The sequence below is a fragment of the Salmo trutta genome, chromosome 19 (assembly GCF_901001165.1).
Source record: "Salmo trutta chromosome 19, fSalTru1.1, whole genome shotgun sequence".
NCBI lineage: Eukaryota > Metazoa > Chordata > Actinopteri > Salmoniformes > Salmonidae > Salmo > Salmo trutta.
In genome coordinates, this window is record NC_042975.1 from 11,820,195 (window position 1) to 11,839,140 (window position 18,946).

General features: G+C 38.6%; 1 protein-coding gene across 5 annotated transcripts in view; it reads right to left on the reverse strand.

The window, feature by feature from the left end:
• Positions 1 to 351: 351 nt before the first annotated feature.
• LOC115153992 (gamma-aminobutyric acid receptor subunit gamma-2) overlaps positions 352 to 18,946 on the reverse strand; it is a 90,517-nt gene continuing 71,922 nt past the window's right edge. For 2 of the 5 annotated variants that reach the window (XM_029699733.1, XM_029699737.1), the window contains exons 8-10: positions 15,583 to 15,788; positions 8,485 to 8,508; positions 352 to 5,027 (exon numbers count right to left, since the gene is read on the reverse strand). In XM_029699733.1, the coding sequence (XP_029555593.1) occupies positions 4,746 to 5,027; positions 8,485 to 8,508; positions 15,583 to 15,788 (512 nt within the window). In that variant the 3' untranslated portion in view covers positions 352 to 4,745. The remainder of the gene's footprint in view (positions 5,028 to 8,484; positions 8,509 to 15,582; positions 15,789 to 18,946) is intronic. The other 3 variants (XM_029699734.1, XM_029699736.1, XM_029699735.1) reach the window with 3 other exon arrangements.

Consider the following 18,946-nt stretch of genomic DNA (forward strand, 5'->3'; position numbering starts at 1 on the left):
TTCAGGTATTATATGGTCTATAACCCTCAAACTCAACTCTGGACCTCTAAACCAGTTCCACTGTATTTTCTTTCATTGTTACCCTCTAATCAGAGACTGATTTATACCTGGGACACCAGGTGTGTGCAATTAATTATCATGTAAAACAGAAAACCAGCAGGCTCCAAACCTCATAGGTCTATACAGCGTGAGAAACCAGCATCAAATGTTCCAGTGTGTCATGTTTTGATGCATGGTCGCATTTGTTTGTGTTATACCATGCCATTGCTAGAATAACAGCAATGTATATTAAATAGATGTATTGTAATGCTATGTACATATCGTGTTGATTTGACAAACAAGACACATTGATAAATGCAATCATTTTATTATAAAATTCCACAGCTGTGTGCAATTCCCTTATGAAAAGGATATTTTCAGTACATTTAGTGTATTATGCAGACCCCAAGAATAATTCATCAATGTCCTCAAGAAATATACAGAGATGGCAAACAACTAACATATCAACGAAATTTATAATATATTTATTTTGTTTTTGGAACCCAGGTACCCAATACAGCAATGATGGTGTGGTATGTATAATTGTTTTTCCCAGTCTGACAAAATATATAACAATATAAATTATTTACATGTGATCTTCACATGGGTCTTATTTATAGTTTGCCCAAAATAAAATAACTCTGTCTTCCGTGATCGTTGAATGCTGAGTCTTCATCTAACATAAATGTGATGGTCGAATAGATGGAGGCAAGGCATGAGGCCAAATTAAGCTGAGTAATACATTACTTCAATGTCAGAAATATATTAATCTTTGTGATTGACCTTTATATCTTATGCAAATACTGTATATTTTATGATATCTTTGCAAGTACCAGCAGACTTCCAAAACCTTCAACAGTTTATACAACTGTATGTACGATACTGTAAACTAGCACAAGAAAATAAAGAAATCACAAAAATACAATATCATGTTTTTTTGTGGTTATAGTAAAGTAACATTTAAATAGTTGATAGAAATAATCAGATTTTGTATGCCATCCCCGTTCAATAACATGACCTCTCAAGCTCGAAAGACTGGTGGGTCATTGGGTATTTATAAACCAAATACAGTTCTTCCACTCTGGCTTGATACCTCAGTAACTACTTCCTCAGTTTAAAACATCTCTACTTTCTGACTGCACTCAGTCCTTCATACAAACGAACAAAACATGATGCCTTATGCTAACTCATTCTCTTTTCATAGGTGAAACTTGAATTTATGAAAGTGTGCTGAAAGAAGGAGACATTTAGATAAAGCTAACTCATGGTTTAGTCCTTGTGCCTTGACATTTGTTCATATGCAATAGACCATGAGAAAATGTTAAAGATATGCAAATAAAAGTCAAATTTTTGTCATATTTTCATGCTGTATGTGTTAATAGTAAATTATATAAAAATTGTGTTAAATATATTTTCTCTAAGAACACAAAACGTGTTTCTCTTGTTCACACATTATTTCCAAAAACTCCAGTGCAGCAAAACAGTTCATTTAAATTTAGAGATCATTGGATACTATGGGTTTCTGAAAGGATATATCACATTTGTGTCAAAGTTTGGCACTTAGTTGTTCTTCCATAACCTTCCATTCCTTTTCATTTTAAAAGAAGTAAACACTACACATTAAAGGCCCAGTGCAGTCTAAAACGTTTTTAAAAAAATACATTTTCAGACTATGAGGTTGGAATAATACTGTGAAATTGAGAAAATTATGATAATGCCCTGTTAGTGTAAGAGCTGTTTGAAAATACCACCTGAAATTTCAGTTTTGGCCTGCCTGGTGACATCAGGTAGCCTAGCAGTTAAGAGCGTTGTGCCAGCAACCAAAAGCTTGCTGATTCGAATCCCTGAGCTGACTAAGTGAAAAATCTGTCGATGTGCACTTGAGCAAGGCAATTAACCCTAATTGCTCCTGTAAGTTGCTCTGGATAAGAGCGTCTCCTAAATTACTAAAATGTAAATAAGAGAGTTCCAAACCTCTCCGCCATTCACAGATAGTTTTCAGACCACTCACAGAAGGTCCTAGCAAAATTGTTGCTTGAGAAATTGCTCTTCGCTAAGCTATTTTTGTTAATTTTTGAAAAAACAATCACAGTAAGGTATTTAATTGTTACCCAGAAAAAGGCTGCATTGGACCTTTAAGTAAACTATCAAGTGGCCCAAAAAAATCAATTCCTTTCTTTTCAAGAAGTGCAAAAAACAACATACATGCTTAAGACACACCCTGGTACTGAGTGATAGCTTCGCAACAGGTACAATATATAGGACCACTAGTGAATGAAAGCGCTTCAGTTTCCACTTCATTCAACTAACTATGGGTAGTACAGTTAATACAGAAACTCTGAAGATCACTCTAGAGTAGCACATCTGTTCAGTACCTCAGGAAGTAGCTAACATCACAGTAAAATGTCTGAAAATATATTTTCAATTGAGGCTGGTTAATAAGTAACTTTGCCACCTACCTTTTTAGCCATAACATTCAATGAACAGACTAGAACTGGTCTTTAAAGCCTATGTAGACCACAACATGGAAAATAATACTACAACACGATAAATGAATTTCTACATAGAACGAAAGTGCATCTCGTTGTTGACAAATGACATTCTCCATCTCTGTTTCGTTAAGGGCCATCTAAATAGGGAAATACAATTTCCTTGAAAAATACCCCACAATATCCCACAGGTTCAAGCATAATGTAATGATATAAATGAAAGGGGTTAAATGAAGGAAAGACAACAAACCAATAAGTGCCCCATTCAAAAATGTAAGGGTTTGTTAAGTGTTGGTTTCCTTTTGTGATCTACTATGTACATAATATCATGTTACTTACAATATGCATAATGACTTTGATTTCAATTCAAGCACTGCTCTTTAACATCCTCTGGCTGCCTTTACCTAAGGTACTCGTTTGGAAACGTTTGGCTATGATTTGGGTATATAAATATCCCTCAAGTTGCATTGTAAGACCTCTGTACCGTATGATGTGAAGCACATTAGTACTCAAAGCAGTTTGAGTACTTATGTTGACGTTCACAATGTGCTACACTATACAGTACATGAGTAATGTTGTACTGACACATTATAAACACTGGAAAAAACAACAAAACAAAACAAAATTAATTCCTGAACTTCTCCCAGATCTTTCAATACGTTTTCAGTGTCAGATCATTGTAATTTCCACAGTGTGTCTCTTCAAAGAGAGTAAGGCTTATGCATCTGGTCTGGTCACAAGCAGATGCTTTCTTCTCCACGGAGCTGTCAAGTTCAGCAATATTCCTCCAGTTAAATTGTTAGTTTTTGCCTTAAGTCCCCCTAAACCACCCATTGAGACAGATGGATCTGTTTTAATGCAGTGACTAAGCAATGCTGTTCAGTCTTATGGCAAATGGGAGTGTGTTTTCTGTCACTGAGAGTTTGGGCATTTTGATGGGTGTAGGCATTCAGAACTACTGCCGCTTCCAGTGTAGACACTCAACGTGCCAGCCGAATGAAGTAAAACACTGCTTGCTGTGTTTGTGTAATACTCACGTCCACCAAGTGGTTGTCGGGGAGAAAAAGGAGCAGAATATTTTTGGGATGTTTTTGATGCATATTTTTTATCTACACACTTCCCATAGGAGCCAGCACAGCCACACCTGTGTCAATTGAAGAAGATTGCCAGAAATAGCAAAGTGTTTGAAAAGGAAGATTAGGTCCTCAGAACACTACAAGTTCATAAAAGTTGATATAACATCTTTCCTGTAAGGTCTGTATTGATCCTGTCTTAATACATATTGGTGGAGATGAACATGAACTTAGAAGTCAACATCTGAAAGTATTTTTGTCTCATTTTCTACTTTTCCTAAAAAAATGATGAATAATCAGCCGTGTTCTTTTTTTGCATCCATAGCCAACAATAGAATACCTTAAAACGTGTTGAATTTTGGCCTGAAAGGTGCATGCAATAAATGTAAACCACTACATAATAACATATATACACAGTGTCTGTACAGTCGACCATAAACAGTCTTTTCTAGCGCTCTGACCACACATGAAAAAAAGTCATGTTCAACACTGCTAAAATAATGTTTAACACTGCTAAAGTAATGTTTAACACTGCTAAAGTAATGTTTAACACTGCTAGTCATGTTTAACAGTTAGCTAAAAGAAACATATCAAAGTAAAATGTAAAATCATACTTACTGTTCAACCTATATAACTATTAAAGTGCTTTTTGTATTTTGGACGGATGAATATAGCAATAAATAAAAACATGGGAAAATAAGCTGACGTCATATCTGACATTTGTCTTCTGTAGCGCATGCGTAACTTGTTAATACAAAAAAACAGGAATCTGCCCTTTTCACTGTGATCTAATATGCTGACTAAGGGCAGTTACAAATAAAACATTGAAGCGGCCCTGATATTGAATAACTTCTACATAAACCAATACCTGGCCAAGGGAAATCTGGGAAACATAGTCATGCAGAATCACTATGGTGAGCTTAGGTTCTTGCATACACAAAGCACAGTCGTAGTTCCACTATCAGACTCCACATCCCTGCATGCCTATTGGGTTTGCTACAACTTTTGCTTTAAAAAATATTAATGATCAAACAACGAAATAAAAGAGAAACAAAAATAAAAGGAAAATATTTCAGTGGGTCCCTTCTTAAAAATGGTCTTGTTGGAGCAGAACGTATATTCTAAGTCTGGCTACACGCTGGATCTAGAGATAGAGATAGGAGATCCAGTAAACCAGGTTAAAGAGACCGAAAGCGGTGGGGAAACCGATGCGAGCGTACGAGTCTATCTTGGCGACACGGATGTGCAACCGCCCATGCCGCCAGGCCCCGGAGCGGCAGTCCTCGAAACAGCAGAAGAAGCTGGTGCAGTCCTTGCCGTCCAGGCACTCGTAGCCATACTCCTCATCCCGCTCCTGCATATGGGTGGCGTTGTTCATCTGGATGGCGGTGGCTGAGCGAGGGCGTATGTCCACCGTAGGGGTCTGCTTTTAACAGAGAGAGCACAGTTAGCAACTGGAGTCTAAGAGGTGAAACATTGGGGACCTAATTTAGTCTCTATCTTAGTACACAAAATATAATTTGCAACTTCACTTGGAAATTGAATATTTTTAAGCATTTCAGTAAAACACAAATAAGCCATCAGTGGTACCTGTATTTAATTAGAGTGGCTTAAAGCTGACAATGGACTATTCCCTTTGAAACACACGATGCAAATTACACCTATGGGTAAAGCCAAAAGTACAAAGTATCTGGCTTCTGTAGGATACATTGTGTAGTTGGGCTTTATTTAGTCGAAAGATGATGCTAGTGCTGGGCAACCTATTTTAAGCTCTGTTTTGCACGTCATGGGAAAATACAAGGAGTATCATGGTTATCATTAGTCCCAAACCTAAACACAGTCCCTTTTTGCATAATGATTCACTCAAATTACATAATTCTTGTTCTGTATGTGGATGCCATTGTGTGGATTTCAGAGGGGGAACATTTAAGCTGTAGGATAAGAAAGACCATTGAGCAGGGACTCACTGTTCCTCCATTTCCTATCCCTAAATGGGTTAAATCAACCTCCTTTAAAGCCTGCTCACCACTTGAGGGCACAGCCTTTAAATTCTGACAATTCCTAAAATAGTCCTTTGCTCCATCAGTCAAAGGAGGCACAATTAGCATTTTCATGGGCTTTTATCTCAAAATGGCAAGCCACCTTTGCACATATGTCTTCTCTCGTGATTAACTATAAGACTGAGTTTTTGCTGACCCAGCATAATATTTTGTGTATGATTCATTTAGAAATATAATGACTCAGTTACATACAGTATTGTATTGTTCCACTTCAAATAAACTGAATGGAATCGCTACTAACTGAACAGAGCCCAAAGCCTTTAGCCTCTAACACCTAGCGTCTAACCCCTAACCTCTAGTCCCTAACCTCTAGCCCTAGCCTCTAGGCCCTATCCCGTAGCCTCTAACCTCTAACCCCTAGTCCCTAGCCTCTAACCTCTAACCCCTAGTCCCTAAGCTCTAACCCCTAGCCTCTAACCCCTAGCCTCTAATCCCTATCCCCTAGGCACTAACCCCTAACCTCTAGGTCCTATCCCGTAGCCTTTAGCCTCTTGGAAGTTTTTTTCCTTTTCATTAGGCTTTATTGTAGCTAATGGATGTCATGCCAGTGCTATCTATAGGTAATCATACTGCTTTCCTAATGGCCTCATAAAATCAATTATATGTGTGTCAAGTACCATCAAATGCCATAAGCATTGGGGTTAAATTGTTTTAAGGCATGTGTCATCATAAAAGATCAAAACACTGATTTGACTGTAGCTCCTTCTCTGCAGCTCAAATTTGCCCAGCACTAGAATACAAGTATGCTTGTAGTTCCTTTGAAAACGATGCATAACCACATGTAAATATTGGTTGGTTCCACATTATACTCTGATTGATTGACAACCAGGGGATTTGCAGCTAGGTCGAAAATATACAGGTTAATACAACCTAATAATTCCATGTGGAGAGTTTGAAAATAAACACATTCATTGGACCAGCTCTGTGGCTGATTCTACAGGGATAGCATTGAAAATGTCACCAATGGTCGAGAAATCAAGTAATAAAGTGGCTGCAGATCATTTTTTAAAGAATATATTGACAGTAAAACAGTTATGCTGTGTTTGGTGAGTAGTTAGTTAAAATGGGAAACTTTTTGTACTGCTAACATTTGCTTCCAGTCACTTTCGCTCGTTAATTCTGTAGAATCAGCAATGGCGCTGGTCCAAAGAATTTGTTAATTTTCCAACGCTACCACATGGAATTATTACATTGTTTTAACCTTTTATCATCAACCTAGATTTGCACCAGGAAGCAGCATCAGGTCATGTGACTCGGTTCTCAAAGGGGGGGTTGCACGGGAGAAGGAAGCGTGTAGTGGAAGCTAGCTCAAGCAGAAGAGCAAACCCAGATCCTGCAGTGTGGCCGGGGTTTGCAAACAAAAGTGGCATAACCAGCTTTAACCGGATGAAGTAGACAACCTCTCAAAATGAATAATTGACGGAAACACTTAGGGCTCTACTCAATCCGCACCGTGGAAGTTCAGCTTTACAGGTTGAATATAGGCCTTAGTCTCCTACTCTGGATCCCTACCACTATAATCAAAGCTTAGTGTCAGCTGGAGCTCATTTTCTGTCCATTATTTAAAATAGCTATAAAAATGGCCTCACTTTAAATGGCTGGTTCAAATGTTTACCATACTTACAGTATCCTCTGACTAGTGGTATTTAAATTCAGTCAAATTACACCATTATGAAATGTTACACTTCCATGTAATAGATTCAGGGTGATTCCGTTTTTTAAAGCACACCATCTTCTTTACTTGAGTGTTAAATATACAGGTAACTGCCAAAATAAAGTAAACACCAACATAAAGCGTCTTAAGAGGGCATTGGGCCACAACAAGCCAGAACAGCTTCAATGCACCTTGGCATAGATTTTACAAGTGTCTGGAACTCTATTGGAGGGATTCACACCATTCTTCCACGAGAAATTCCATTATTTGGTGTTTTGTTGATAGTGGTGGAAACCGCCGTCTCAGGCGCCGCTCCTGAATCTCCCATAAGTTCAAAATAGGTGACTGAGATGTCCATGGCATGTGCTTTACATTGTTTCCATGCTCGTCAAACCATTCAGTGACCTCTCGTGCCCTGTGGATGGGGCATTGTCATCCTATGGGGGCACAGCCATGATAGCAGCATTGCCCAGCATGTTATACATGACCCTAAGCATGATGGGATGCTAATTGCTTAATTAACTCAGGAACCACACCTGTGTGGAAGCACCTGCTTTCAATATACTTTGTACGCCTCACTTAAGTGTTTCCATTATTTTGGCAGTTACCTGTAGCTCTTCAGTAGCACCCTGTGCACTGTGAGTGTTTCAGAGATTACTGGGGCTAAATCTACTCTGCTGTGTGTGGAGCCATTAAAATGATCACTACTAATTAGGCTTAACACAGTGTAGCGGTTGTCTATTTCAGTCTGTTAAGGCTCTGCTGATTCTATAGGAAGCGTCAGGTTAAAAGCCCCACAAACACACGGGTAGCTTAGCTTGACAGGGGGAATAGAGCTGCCACTGCTTTACTGTTAAAATTGCACCGTGTAAAAAATAAAATAAAAAGTCCGAACGAAACCATTTTGCACCATCTTTTTACTAGCTTGGACGTGTGTGGGCTGGTTATATGAGAGAGCAGAATGTTGTCATTACACAAGTACGTCTGGCTGCCTCTGCACAGTGAGCGCTTTGTTTGGTGGTATTGCAGAGGACATTCTGAGGTGAAGGTAAAGAAAGGGTCTCTAAAACAGACATTTAGCAGTGAGGTACACTAGCTGGGTACAGAGACAGGCAAAATGCAGCAGACACATGCAGTCAATAGATGAAACTCAGACACAGGCAATATACCTTTGAGGAAAATAGCCGGAGGAGCTTTTGTCCCAACAGGAAACAAAGAATATGTGGAATTAAAAGAGAACAACACAAAAAAGAACAAATGTAAAAAGACAAACAGAGAGAACGTCTAAAGAAAATAACACCGTAGAAGTAGGAAGGGAACAACATACTGTTGAGACACACATACAGGAGGAAGATGCAGGACTGGATACATCAAATTGTGGACCAGGTTGATCCCCAGTCAATTCTACATTTAGAGATGTGCTATATCCATGAAACAAACTTGACATCAACGATTTAGGGATGATATTGATCCTAGTCGGGCTCAAAGCTGACCCGTTACACCAAGACAAGAGAATGGCATTTCTAAGCCCAGTTAAAGGCATTTTTATCTGAAAAACACATTGAACATGGATTTGTAGTACTTTATACTCTCAAACTACTGTATCTTCAAAAATGCTTTTTTACTGATTTTATTTCCTGTTTATCAAAATTAGTCCTAATGGAATAACACATCAGTTCCAGTATGCATACATATAACAGATTGATTATAAATACATGCATAATACAATTATTGGAACAATTACTGTACCATCATAACATTGAAATAGGACATCATTATTTATTTATTTATTTTTTAATTTAAAAAAAAATGGTTAGACCCTTACAAAAAACACTTGAGAAATGAAAATGGTTAGTCCCTTACACCCAAAACCTATGAGAAATGAAAATGGATAAACCATTACACCCAAAACCTATGAGAAATAAAAATGGATAGACCCTTACACCCAAAACCTACGAGAAATTAAAACGGTTAGACCCAAAGACCCAAAACCCATAACACATTAAAATGGTCAGACCCTTAGAACCAAAACCTATGAGAAATAAAAATGGATAAACCATTACACCCAAAACCTATGAGAAATGAAAATGGTTAGACCCTTAGACCAAAAACCTATGAGAAATGAAAATGGATGGACCATTACACGGAACTCAAACCGGCTGCGCGCGTGTGCCATCATGCGCTATCGTGCATACATTTATTTTGTCCCCCCACACCAAACGGGATCACGACACGCAGGTTAAAATATCAAAACAAACTCTGAACCAATGACATTAATTTGGGGACAGGTCGAAAAGCATTAAACATGAATGGCAATTTAGCTAGTTAGCTTGCACTTGCTAGCTAATTTGTCCTATTTACCTAGCTTGCTGTTGCTAGCTAATTTGCCCTGGGATATAAACATTGAGTTGTTATTTTACCTGAAATGCACAAGGTCTTCTACTCCGACAATTAATCCACACATAAAACGGCCAACATAATCGTTTCTAGTGATCTCTCCTCCTTCCAGGCTTTTTCATCTTTGAACTTATATGGTGATCGGCATCTAAACTTTCATAGTATTACCACGACGACCGGCAAAACAGTTCGTCTTTCAATCACCCACGTGGGTATACCCATGAGGAGATGGCACGTGGGTACCTGCTTCTGTAAACCAATGAGGAGATGGGAGAGGCAGGACTTGCAGCGCGATCTGCGTCAGAAATAGAAAGGAGTTCTATTTTAGCCCTTGGCAACGCAGACACTCGTTGGCGAGTGCGAGCAGAGTGGGTGCCATAATTGAATAACATGGATTTCTAAATGTATTTTGCGACGCTCACGCACGCGACGTGTCCGGTCTGGTCAGCATGTTACACCCAAAACCTATGAAAAATGAAACTGCTTAGACCATTACACCATAAAAACCTATGAGAAATAAAAATGGTTAGACCCTTACACCCTAAATATGAGACATGAAAACAGTTAGACCCTTACACCCAAAACCCATAACACATTAAAATGGTTAGACCCTTAGACCCAAAACCCATAATACATTAAAATGGTTAGACCCTTACACCAAAACCTATGAGAAATAAAAATGGTTAGACACTTACACCAAAAACCTATGAGAAATAAAAATGGATGGACCATTACACCCAAAACCTACAAGAAATGAAACTGGTTAGACCCTTCTACCCAAAACCTATGAGAAATAAAAACAAATAGACACTAAAATCCCAAATCTATTAGAAATTAAATCGGTTAGACCCTTACAAAAACCACTTGAGAAATGAAAATGGATAGACCCTTACACCCAAAACCTATGAGAAATGAAAATGGATAGACCCTTACACCCAAAACCCATGAGAAATGAAAATGGTTAGACCCTTACACCCAAAATGTATGAGAAATTAAAATGGTTAGACCCTTACACTCAAAATGTATGACAAATGAAAATTGTTAGAGCCTTACACCATAAAAACCTATGAGAAATGAAAATGGTTAGTCCCTTACACCAAAAATGTATGAGAAATGAAAAATGTTAGACCCTTACACACAAAACCCATAACACATTAAAATGGTCAGACCCTTTGAACCAAAACCTATGAGAAATGAAGAATGTTAGAGCCTTACACCATAAAAACCTATGAGAAATGAAAATGGTTAGACCCTTACACCAAAACCTATGATAAATGAAAAATGTTAGACCCTTACACCCAAAACCCATTATACATTAAAATGGTTAGTCCCTTACACCCACAACCTATGAGAAATGAAAACGGTTAGAACCTTACACCCAAAACCTATGAGAAATTAATACGGTTAGACCCAAAGACCCTTAACCTATGAGAAATGAAAATGGTTGACCCTTCCACTCAAAACCCATAATACATTAAAATGGTCAGACCCTTAGAACCAAAACCTACGATAAATGAAACTGGTTAGACCCTTACACTCAAAATGTATGACAAATGAAAATTGTTAGAGCCTTACACCATAAAAACCTATGAGAAATGAAAATGGTTAGTCCCTTACCCCCAAAGCCCATGAGAAATTAATATGGTTAGACTCTTTGACCAAAAACCTATGAGAACTTAAACCAAATAGACCCTTACACCCAAACGCCATAAGAAATGAAAATGGTTAGGCCCTTACACCCAAAAGCCATTAGGGGAAAAAATGGTTAAACCCCTACAGAAAATACCTAAGAGAAATGAAAATGGTTAGACCCTTATACAAAAAAAATATGAGAAATGAAAATGGTTAGACCCTTACACCCAAAACCTATGAGAAAAAAAACGGATAGTCCCTTACACCCAAAACCTATGAGAAATTAAAACGGTTAGACCCAAAGACCCAAAACCTATGAGAAATTAAAATGGTTGACCCTTCCACTCAAAACCTATAAGAAATTAAAATGGTTAGACCCTTACACCCAAACGCCATAAGAAATGAAAATGGTTAGACCCTTACACCCAAACGCCATAAGAAATGAAAATGGTTAGACCCTTACACCCAAAACCTATGAGAAATGAAAATGGTTAGACCCTTTCACCAAAATCTATGAGAAATTAAAATGGTTAGTCCCTTACACCCAAAACCTATGAAAAATGGTAGACCCTTACACCCAAAACCCATTATACATTAAAATGGTCAGACCCTTAGAACCAAAACCTACGATAAATTAAACTGGTTAGACCCTTACACTCAAAATGTATGACAAATGAAAATTGTTAGAGCCTTACACCATAAAAACCTATGAGAAATGAAAATGGTTAGTCCCTTACCCCCAAAGCCCATGAGAAATTAATATGGTTAGACTCTTTGACCAAAAACCTATGAGAACTTAAACCAAATAGACCCTTACACCCAAACGCCATAAGAAATGAAAATGGTTAGGCCCTTACACCCAAAAGCCATTAGGGGAAAAAATGGTTAAACCCCTACAGAAAATACCTAAGAGAAATGAAAATGGTTAGACCCTTATACAAAAAACATATGAGAAATGAAAATGGTTAGACCCTTACACCCAAAACCTATGAGAAAAAAACGGATAGTCCCTTACACCCAAAACCTATGAGAAATTAAAACGGTTAGACCCAAAGACCCAAAACCTATGAGAAATGAAAATGGTTGACCCTTCCACTCAAAACCTATAAGAAATTAAAATGGTTAGACCCTTACACCCAAACGCCATAAGAAATGAAAATGGTTAGACCCTTACACCCAAAACCTATGAGAAATGAAAATGGTTAGACCCTTTCACCAAAATCTATGAGAAATTAAAATGGTTAGTCCCTTACACCCAAAACCTATGAAAAATGGTAGACCCTTACACCCAAAACCCATTATGCATTAAAATGGTTAGACCCTTAGACCAAAAACCTATGAGAAATGAAAATGGATGGACCATTACACCCACAACCTATGAGAAATGAAAATGGTTAGACCCTTACAACCAAAATTTATGAGAAATTAAAATGGTTAGACCCTTACACCCAAAATGTATGAGAAATTAAAATGGTTAGACCCTTACACCCAAAATGTATGAGAAATTAAAATGGTTAGACCCTTACACCCAAAATGTATGAGAAATTAAAATGGTTAGACCATTACACTCAAAATCTATGAGAAATGAAAATGGATAGACCCTAACACCCAAAATATGAGACATGAAAACAGTTAGACACTTAGACCCAAAACCTATGACAAATTAAAAAGGTTAGACCCAAAGACCCACAACCTCTGAGAAGAGAAAATGCTTAGACACTTACACCCAAAACTTATGAGAAATGAAAATGGTTAGACTAATACACCCAAAACCTATGAGAAATGAAAATGGTTAGACCCAAAGACCCAAAACCTATGAGAAATGAAAATTGTTAGAGCCTTACACCATAAAAACCTATGAGAAATGAAAATGGTTAGTCCCTTACACCCTAAACCTACGAGAAATTAAAATGGTTAGACAATTACCCACAAAACCTATGAGAAACGAAAATGGTTAGACCCTTACACTCAAAACTTCAGAGAAATGAAAATGGTTAGAGCCTTACACACACAACCTATGATAAATTAAAAATGTTAGATCCTTACACCCAAAACCCATAATACATTAAAATGGTCAGACCCTTATACCCAAAACCTATGAGAAATGAAAATGGTTAAACACTTCCACCCAAAACCTATGAGAAATGAAAATGGTTAGACACTTATACCAAAAACCTATGAGAAATGAAAATGGATGGACCATTACACCCAAAACCTACGATAAATGAAACTGGTTAGACCCTTACACCATAAAACCCTATGAGAAATGAAAATGGTTAGTCCCTTACACCCAAAGCCAATGAGAAATGAAAATGGTTTGACAATTACCCCCAAAGCCCATGAGAAATGAAAATGGTTAGACCCTTAGACCAAAACCTATGAGAAATTAAAACAAATAGACCCTTACACCCAAAAGCCATAAGAAATGAAAATGGTTAGGCCCTTACACCCAAAAGCCATGAGAAATGAAAATGGTTAGACCCTTATACCAAAAATCTCTGAGAAATGAAAATGGTTAGACACTTACACCCAAAACCTACAAGAAATGAAAATGGTTAGACCCTTACACTCAAAACCCATGATAAATGAAAATGGTTAGACCCTTTCACCACAAAAACCTCTGAGAAATTAAAATGATTAGACTAATACACCCAAAACCAATGAGAAATGAAAACGGATAGACCCTTTCACCGAAAATCTATGAGAAATGAAAATGGTTAGTCCCTTTCACCCAAAACCTATGAGAAATTAAAACAGTTAGACCCAAAGACCCAAAACGTATGAGAAATGAAAATGGTTAGACCCTAACACTCAAAACCTATGAAAAATGGTAGACCCTTACACCCAAAACCCATAATACTGTACATTAAAATGGTTAGACCCTTAGACCAAAAACCTATCAGAAATGAAAATGGTTAGACAATTACCCCCAAAACCTATGAGAAATGAAAATGGTTAGGCCCCTACACCCAAAAGCCATGAGAAAAGAAAATGGTTAGACCCTTACAGAAAATATCTATGAGAAATGAAAATGGTTAGACCCTTAGACCAAAAACCTCTGAGAAATTAAAACGGATAGACCATTACACCCAGAACCTATGAGAAATGAAAATGGTTAGACCCTTACACCCAAAACCTATGAGAAATGAAAATGGTTAGACACTTACACCCAAAACGCATAATACATTAAAATGGTGAGAACCTTAGACCCAAAACCTATGAGAAATGAAAATGGTTAGACCCTTAGACCAAAAACCTATGAGAAATGAAAATGGATAAACCATTTCACCCAAAACCTATGAGAAATGAAACTGGTTACACCCTTACACCATAAAAACCTATGAGAAATGAAAATGGTTCGTCTCTTACACCCAAACCCTATGAGAAATGAAAATGGTTAGACCCTTACACCCAAAACCTATGAGAAATGAAAATGGTTAGACCCTTACACCCAAAACCTATGAGAAATGAAAATGGTTAGACCCTTACACCCAAAACCTATGAGAATAAAAAATATGTTATTTCCTCGATTTCCTTTTTTATTCATGAAGATCAAAAGGATCTGAGTCAAAGGCTTCTGCATCACAACTTGGCAGACCATGTGAAGAACCTCATTTAGAACATCCCCTTAGAGAAAGCAAACTGGCATTACACCTTCAGATCGTCAAAACTCATTCACCCAGCACACATTTATATCCAAAAGCAAATCTTACTTACAGAGAAGCTGAAACTGGAGCACTCCACAGCCTGTTAAGGACCTAGCTAGCTAACTCTGGTGCTTTTACTTTAGCTGTCATGATGTTGTGGGGATTTGAAGCCCCAACACCTTCTGGTCATGTGACGAGGTTTTAAAATAGTACTGCACAGCTGTGGTATGGATTAAGGACAGGTTCTATGTCTCTCGTAGACTGCATGGCACGAGGTGCCCTCACAATGACTGCTCCCATCAGAGAAACTAGTAGTAGTAGGCTTTGCATTACAGTAACACAGTAATACAGTGATTGGGTGAGCCTTTCAGAGACTGGAAATAACTCCGTGTTTGGAGAGTGTTGTAATCCCCACCCTTTGACCTGGCCTATTCCTAATATAAACACATTCTCACAGGTAAGGTCAACATTCTTTGCAAACACATTAAGCTCAAAATGTGTCGACATTCATCTCAGCTATTCTGACCATTTTATCTTCACTACTTGAGTAGAGTCATTGTGTGCCCACTTTGTTTTGGATAAACGACTCACCGGGTTTTTTTTCTTCTTGTCCTTTTTTGTGCTTGGCTTCCTGTTGCTTACAAAGTAGTGCAGTGTTCCGTATTCTATCAGCGCGGCAAAGACGAAGATGAAGCATACGGAAACAAAGAGGTCCATGGCCGTCACGTAGGACACCTTAGGCAGCGACTTCCTGGCTATGGTACTCAGTGTAGTCATGGTCAGCACAGTGGTGATGCCTGTCAATGGACCAGATGGCCAAGAGGGTCAGACGAGGGTATAGAAAGGGTATAGCAACAAAAGATAACAGTATGCCATTCTTAGAGAGATTTGATTTCAGGACTTGGTGCAGTGGAGGCAATATAAAATGTAGGATATATCGGTGTGGTTCAGAGTGTATATATATATAAATATATATATATATATTTTTTATTTTAATTTTTTTTAAAAAAATTTTTTAACCTCCCTAGTCTCAGAGATGTGAGAAAAAACTGACCAAAAATTCAAAGAAACTTTCTGTACAAAAATATATTCTCAGAGAGTATTAGAATGGAGCAATCTCAGACTGGTTGAACAAAATACAATATGTATGATACACAGTGGGGATGTTTGAACTATTTTAGCATGCTGCACACATCAATTTTGAAGAGAGCTTGCTATTTGATCCTTATGGGTTTTAAATGAATTACATACTTTAGGCAGGCAAAAACGTGTGTGAGCTGGGTTATGCCAAAGTGCTTTCTCTGGTCATGTAACAAGTCTAACAGATACAGTATATTATCCATAATACTTCTCCAACAAATGAAAGGAATCTGAGGAAACGGTATCATTAAGTATAGTGATTAGAAATCAAGGCAGAGTATTCGAGTACTGGATTACACAAAACTAAAGGATTATGAAATGCAGAGTGTTTAATTGCAAACACTTGACACATTATGACGTAGAGTTTCCCCATAATGGACAGCGTAGCAACCAACTATTGTGGTCCCTTGATCCACAACATACACTATATATACAAAATTATGTGGACACCCCTTCAAATTAGTGGATTCAACTGTTTCAGCCACACCCGTTGTTGACAAGTGCATAAAATTGAACACACAGCCATGCAATTTCCATAGACAAACATTGGCAGTATAATGGAGTTACTAAAGAGGTCAGTGACTTTCAAAGTGGCACCGTCATAGGATGCCACCTTTCCAACAAGTCAATTAGTAAAATTTCTGCTCTGCTAGAGCTGCCCCGGTCAACTGTAAGTGCTGTTATTGTGAAGTGGAAATGTCTAAGAGCAACAACGGCTCAGCCGCGAAGTGGTAGGCCACACAAGTTCACCGAACAGGACCGCAGAGTACTGATGTGCGTAAAAATCGTCTGTCCTCAGTTGCAACAATCACTACCGAGTTCCAAACTGCTTCTGGAAGCAATGTCAGCACAATAACTATTCGTCGGGAGCTTCATGAAATTTGTTTCCATGGCCAAGCAGCCGCACAACAAGCCTAACATCACAATGCGCAATGCCAAGTGTGGAAATGCGTTCTCTGGAGTGATGAATCACGCAGTCCGACGGACAAATCTGGATTTGGCGGATGCCGGGAGAACGCTACCTGCCTCAATGCATAGTGACAACTGTAAAGTTTGGTGGAGGAGGAATAATGGTCTGGGGCTGTTTTTCATGGTTCTACATGGTACCTCAGTAGTGTTCTTGTGGCTGAATGGAAGCAAGTCCCCGCAACAATGTTCCAACATCTAGTGGAAAGCCTTCCTAAATGAGTGGAGGCAGTTAAAGCAGCAAAGGGGGGACCAACTCCATATTAATGCCCGAGATTTTACAATGAAATGTTCGACAAGCAGGTGTCCACATACTTTTGGTCATGTAGTGTATCTCTTCTTTCAAGTTCAGCCATACCATCCATGCCTTACCACCAGCCATCTGGTGCAAAGGGATCAGTGTTCATTTTGGCAGCTATTTAGTATTAGTCTTAAAATATATCTGAGCCTTAGTCACACTTAGTAATTTTATCCATCATTAGTTTTAGTTATTATCAATTGACTAAAACTCCGGACAATTTTAGTCAGTGCATTTTTTCCCCATTAAATAATTAATATTTACCTCTAACTTCCATCATGTGCACATTCACATCCAACTAGGCCTAATATCCCTTCATACAACTGGCACATTGCTATTGAGGAAGATTGTAACCAAGGCTACAAAGCCTTGGAAACAGGTTAAACAATTTATGTATAGGCCTACAGCTCTTTTCTCCCAATCATAACCAATGAGAGAATCGCATTCCGTATTCTGCAAAGGCATGCATGCGTACAATTGAACAATGGGGCAGCAGGGTAGCTTAGTGGTTAGAGCTTTGGGCTAGTAACCGGAAGGTTGCAAGTTCGAATCCCAGAGCTGATAAGGTACAAATCTGTCGTCCTGCCCTTTTAACCTAGGCCGTCATTGAAAATAAGAATTTGTTCTTAACTGACTTGCCTAGTTAAATAAAGGTAAAAAAAAATACAGATGAAAAGCAGCTACATATCAAATTGAATGTCTGTGTTTGTTGAATGTTTTCGTCAACTAAAAATGAAAACTCATTTGTTACAGTTATAAATTCAGCAAAAAGAGAAACGTCCCCTTTTCAGGATCCTGTCTTTCAAAGATAATTCGTAAAAATCCAAATAAATTCACAGATCTTCATTGTAAATGTTCAATGAACCATAAACAGTTAATGAACATACACCTGTGGAACGGTCGTTAAGACACTAACAGCTTATAGACGGTAGGCAATTCAGGTCACAGTTATGAAAACTTAGGATACTAAAGAGGCCTTTCTACTGACTCTGAAAAACACCAAAAGAAAGATGCCCAGGGTCCCTGCTCATTTGCGTGAACGTGCCTTAGGCATGCTGCAAGTAGGCATGAGGACTGCAGATGTGGCCAGGGAAATAAATTGCAATGCCCGTACTGTGAGACACCTATGTCAGCGCTACAGGGAGACAGGATGGACAGCTGATCATCCTCGCAGTGGCAGACCATGTGTAACAACACCTGCATAGGATTGGTACATCCGAACATCACACCTGCGGGACAGGTACAGGATGGCAACAACAACTGCCCGAGTTATACCAGGAACGCACAGTCCGTCCATCAGTGCTCAGACTGTCCGCAATAGGCTGAGAGAGGCTGGACTGAGGGCTTGTAGGCCTGTTGTAAGGCAGGTCCTCATCAGACATCACCGGCAACAACGTCGCCTATGGGCACAAACCCACCGTTGCTGGACCAGACAGGGCAAAAAGTGCTCTTCACTGACGAGTCGCGGTTTTGTCTCACCAGGGGTGATGGTCGGATTCGCGTTTATCGTCAAAGGAATGAGCGATACACCGAGGCCTGTACTCTGGAGCG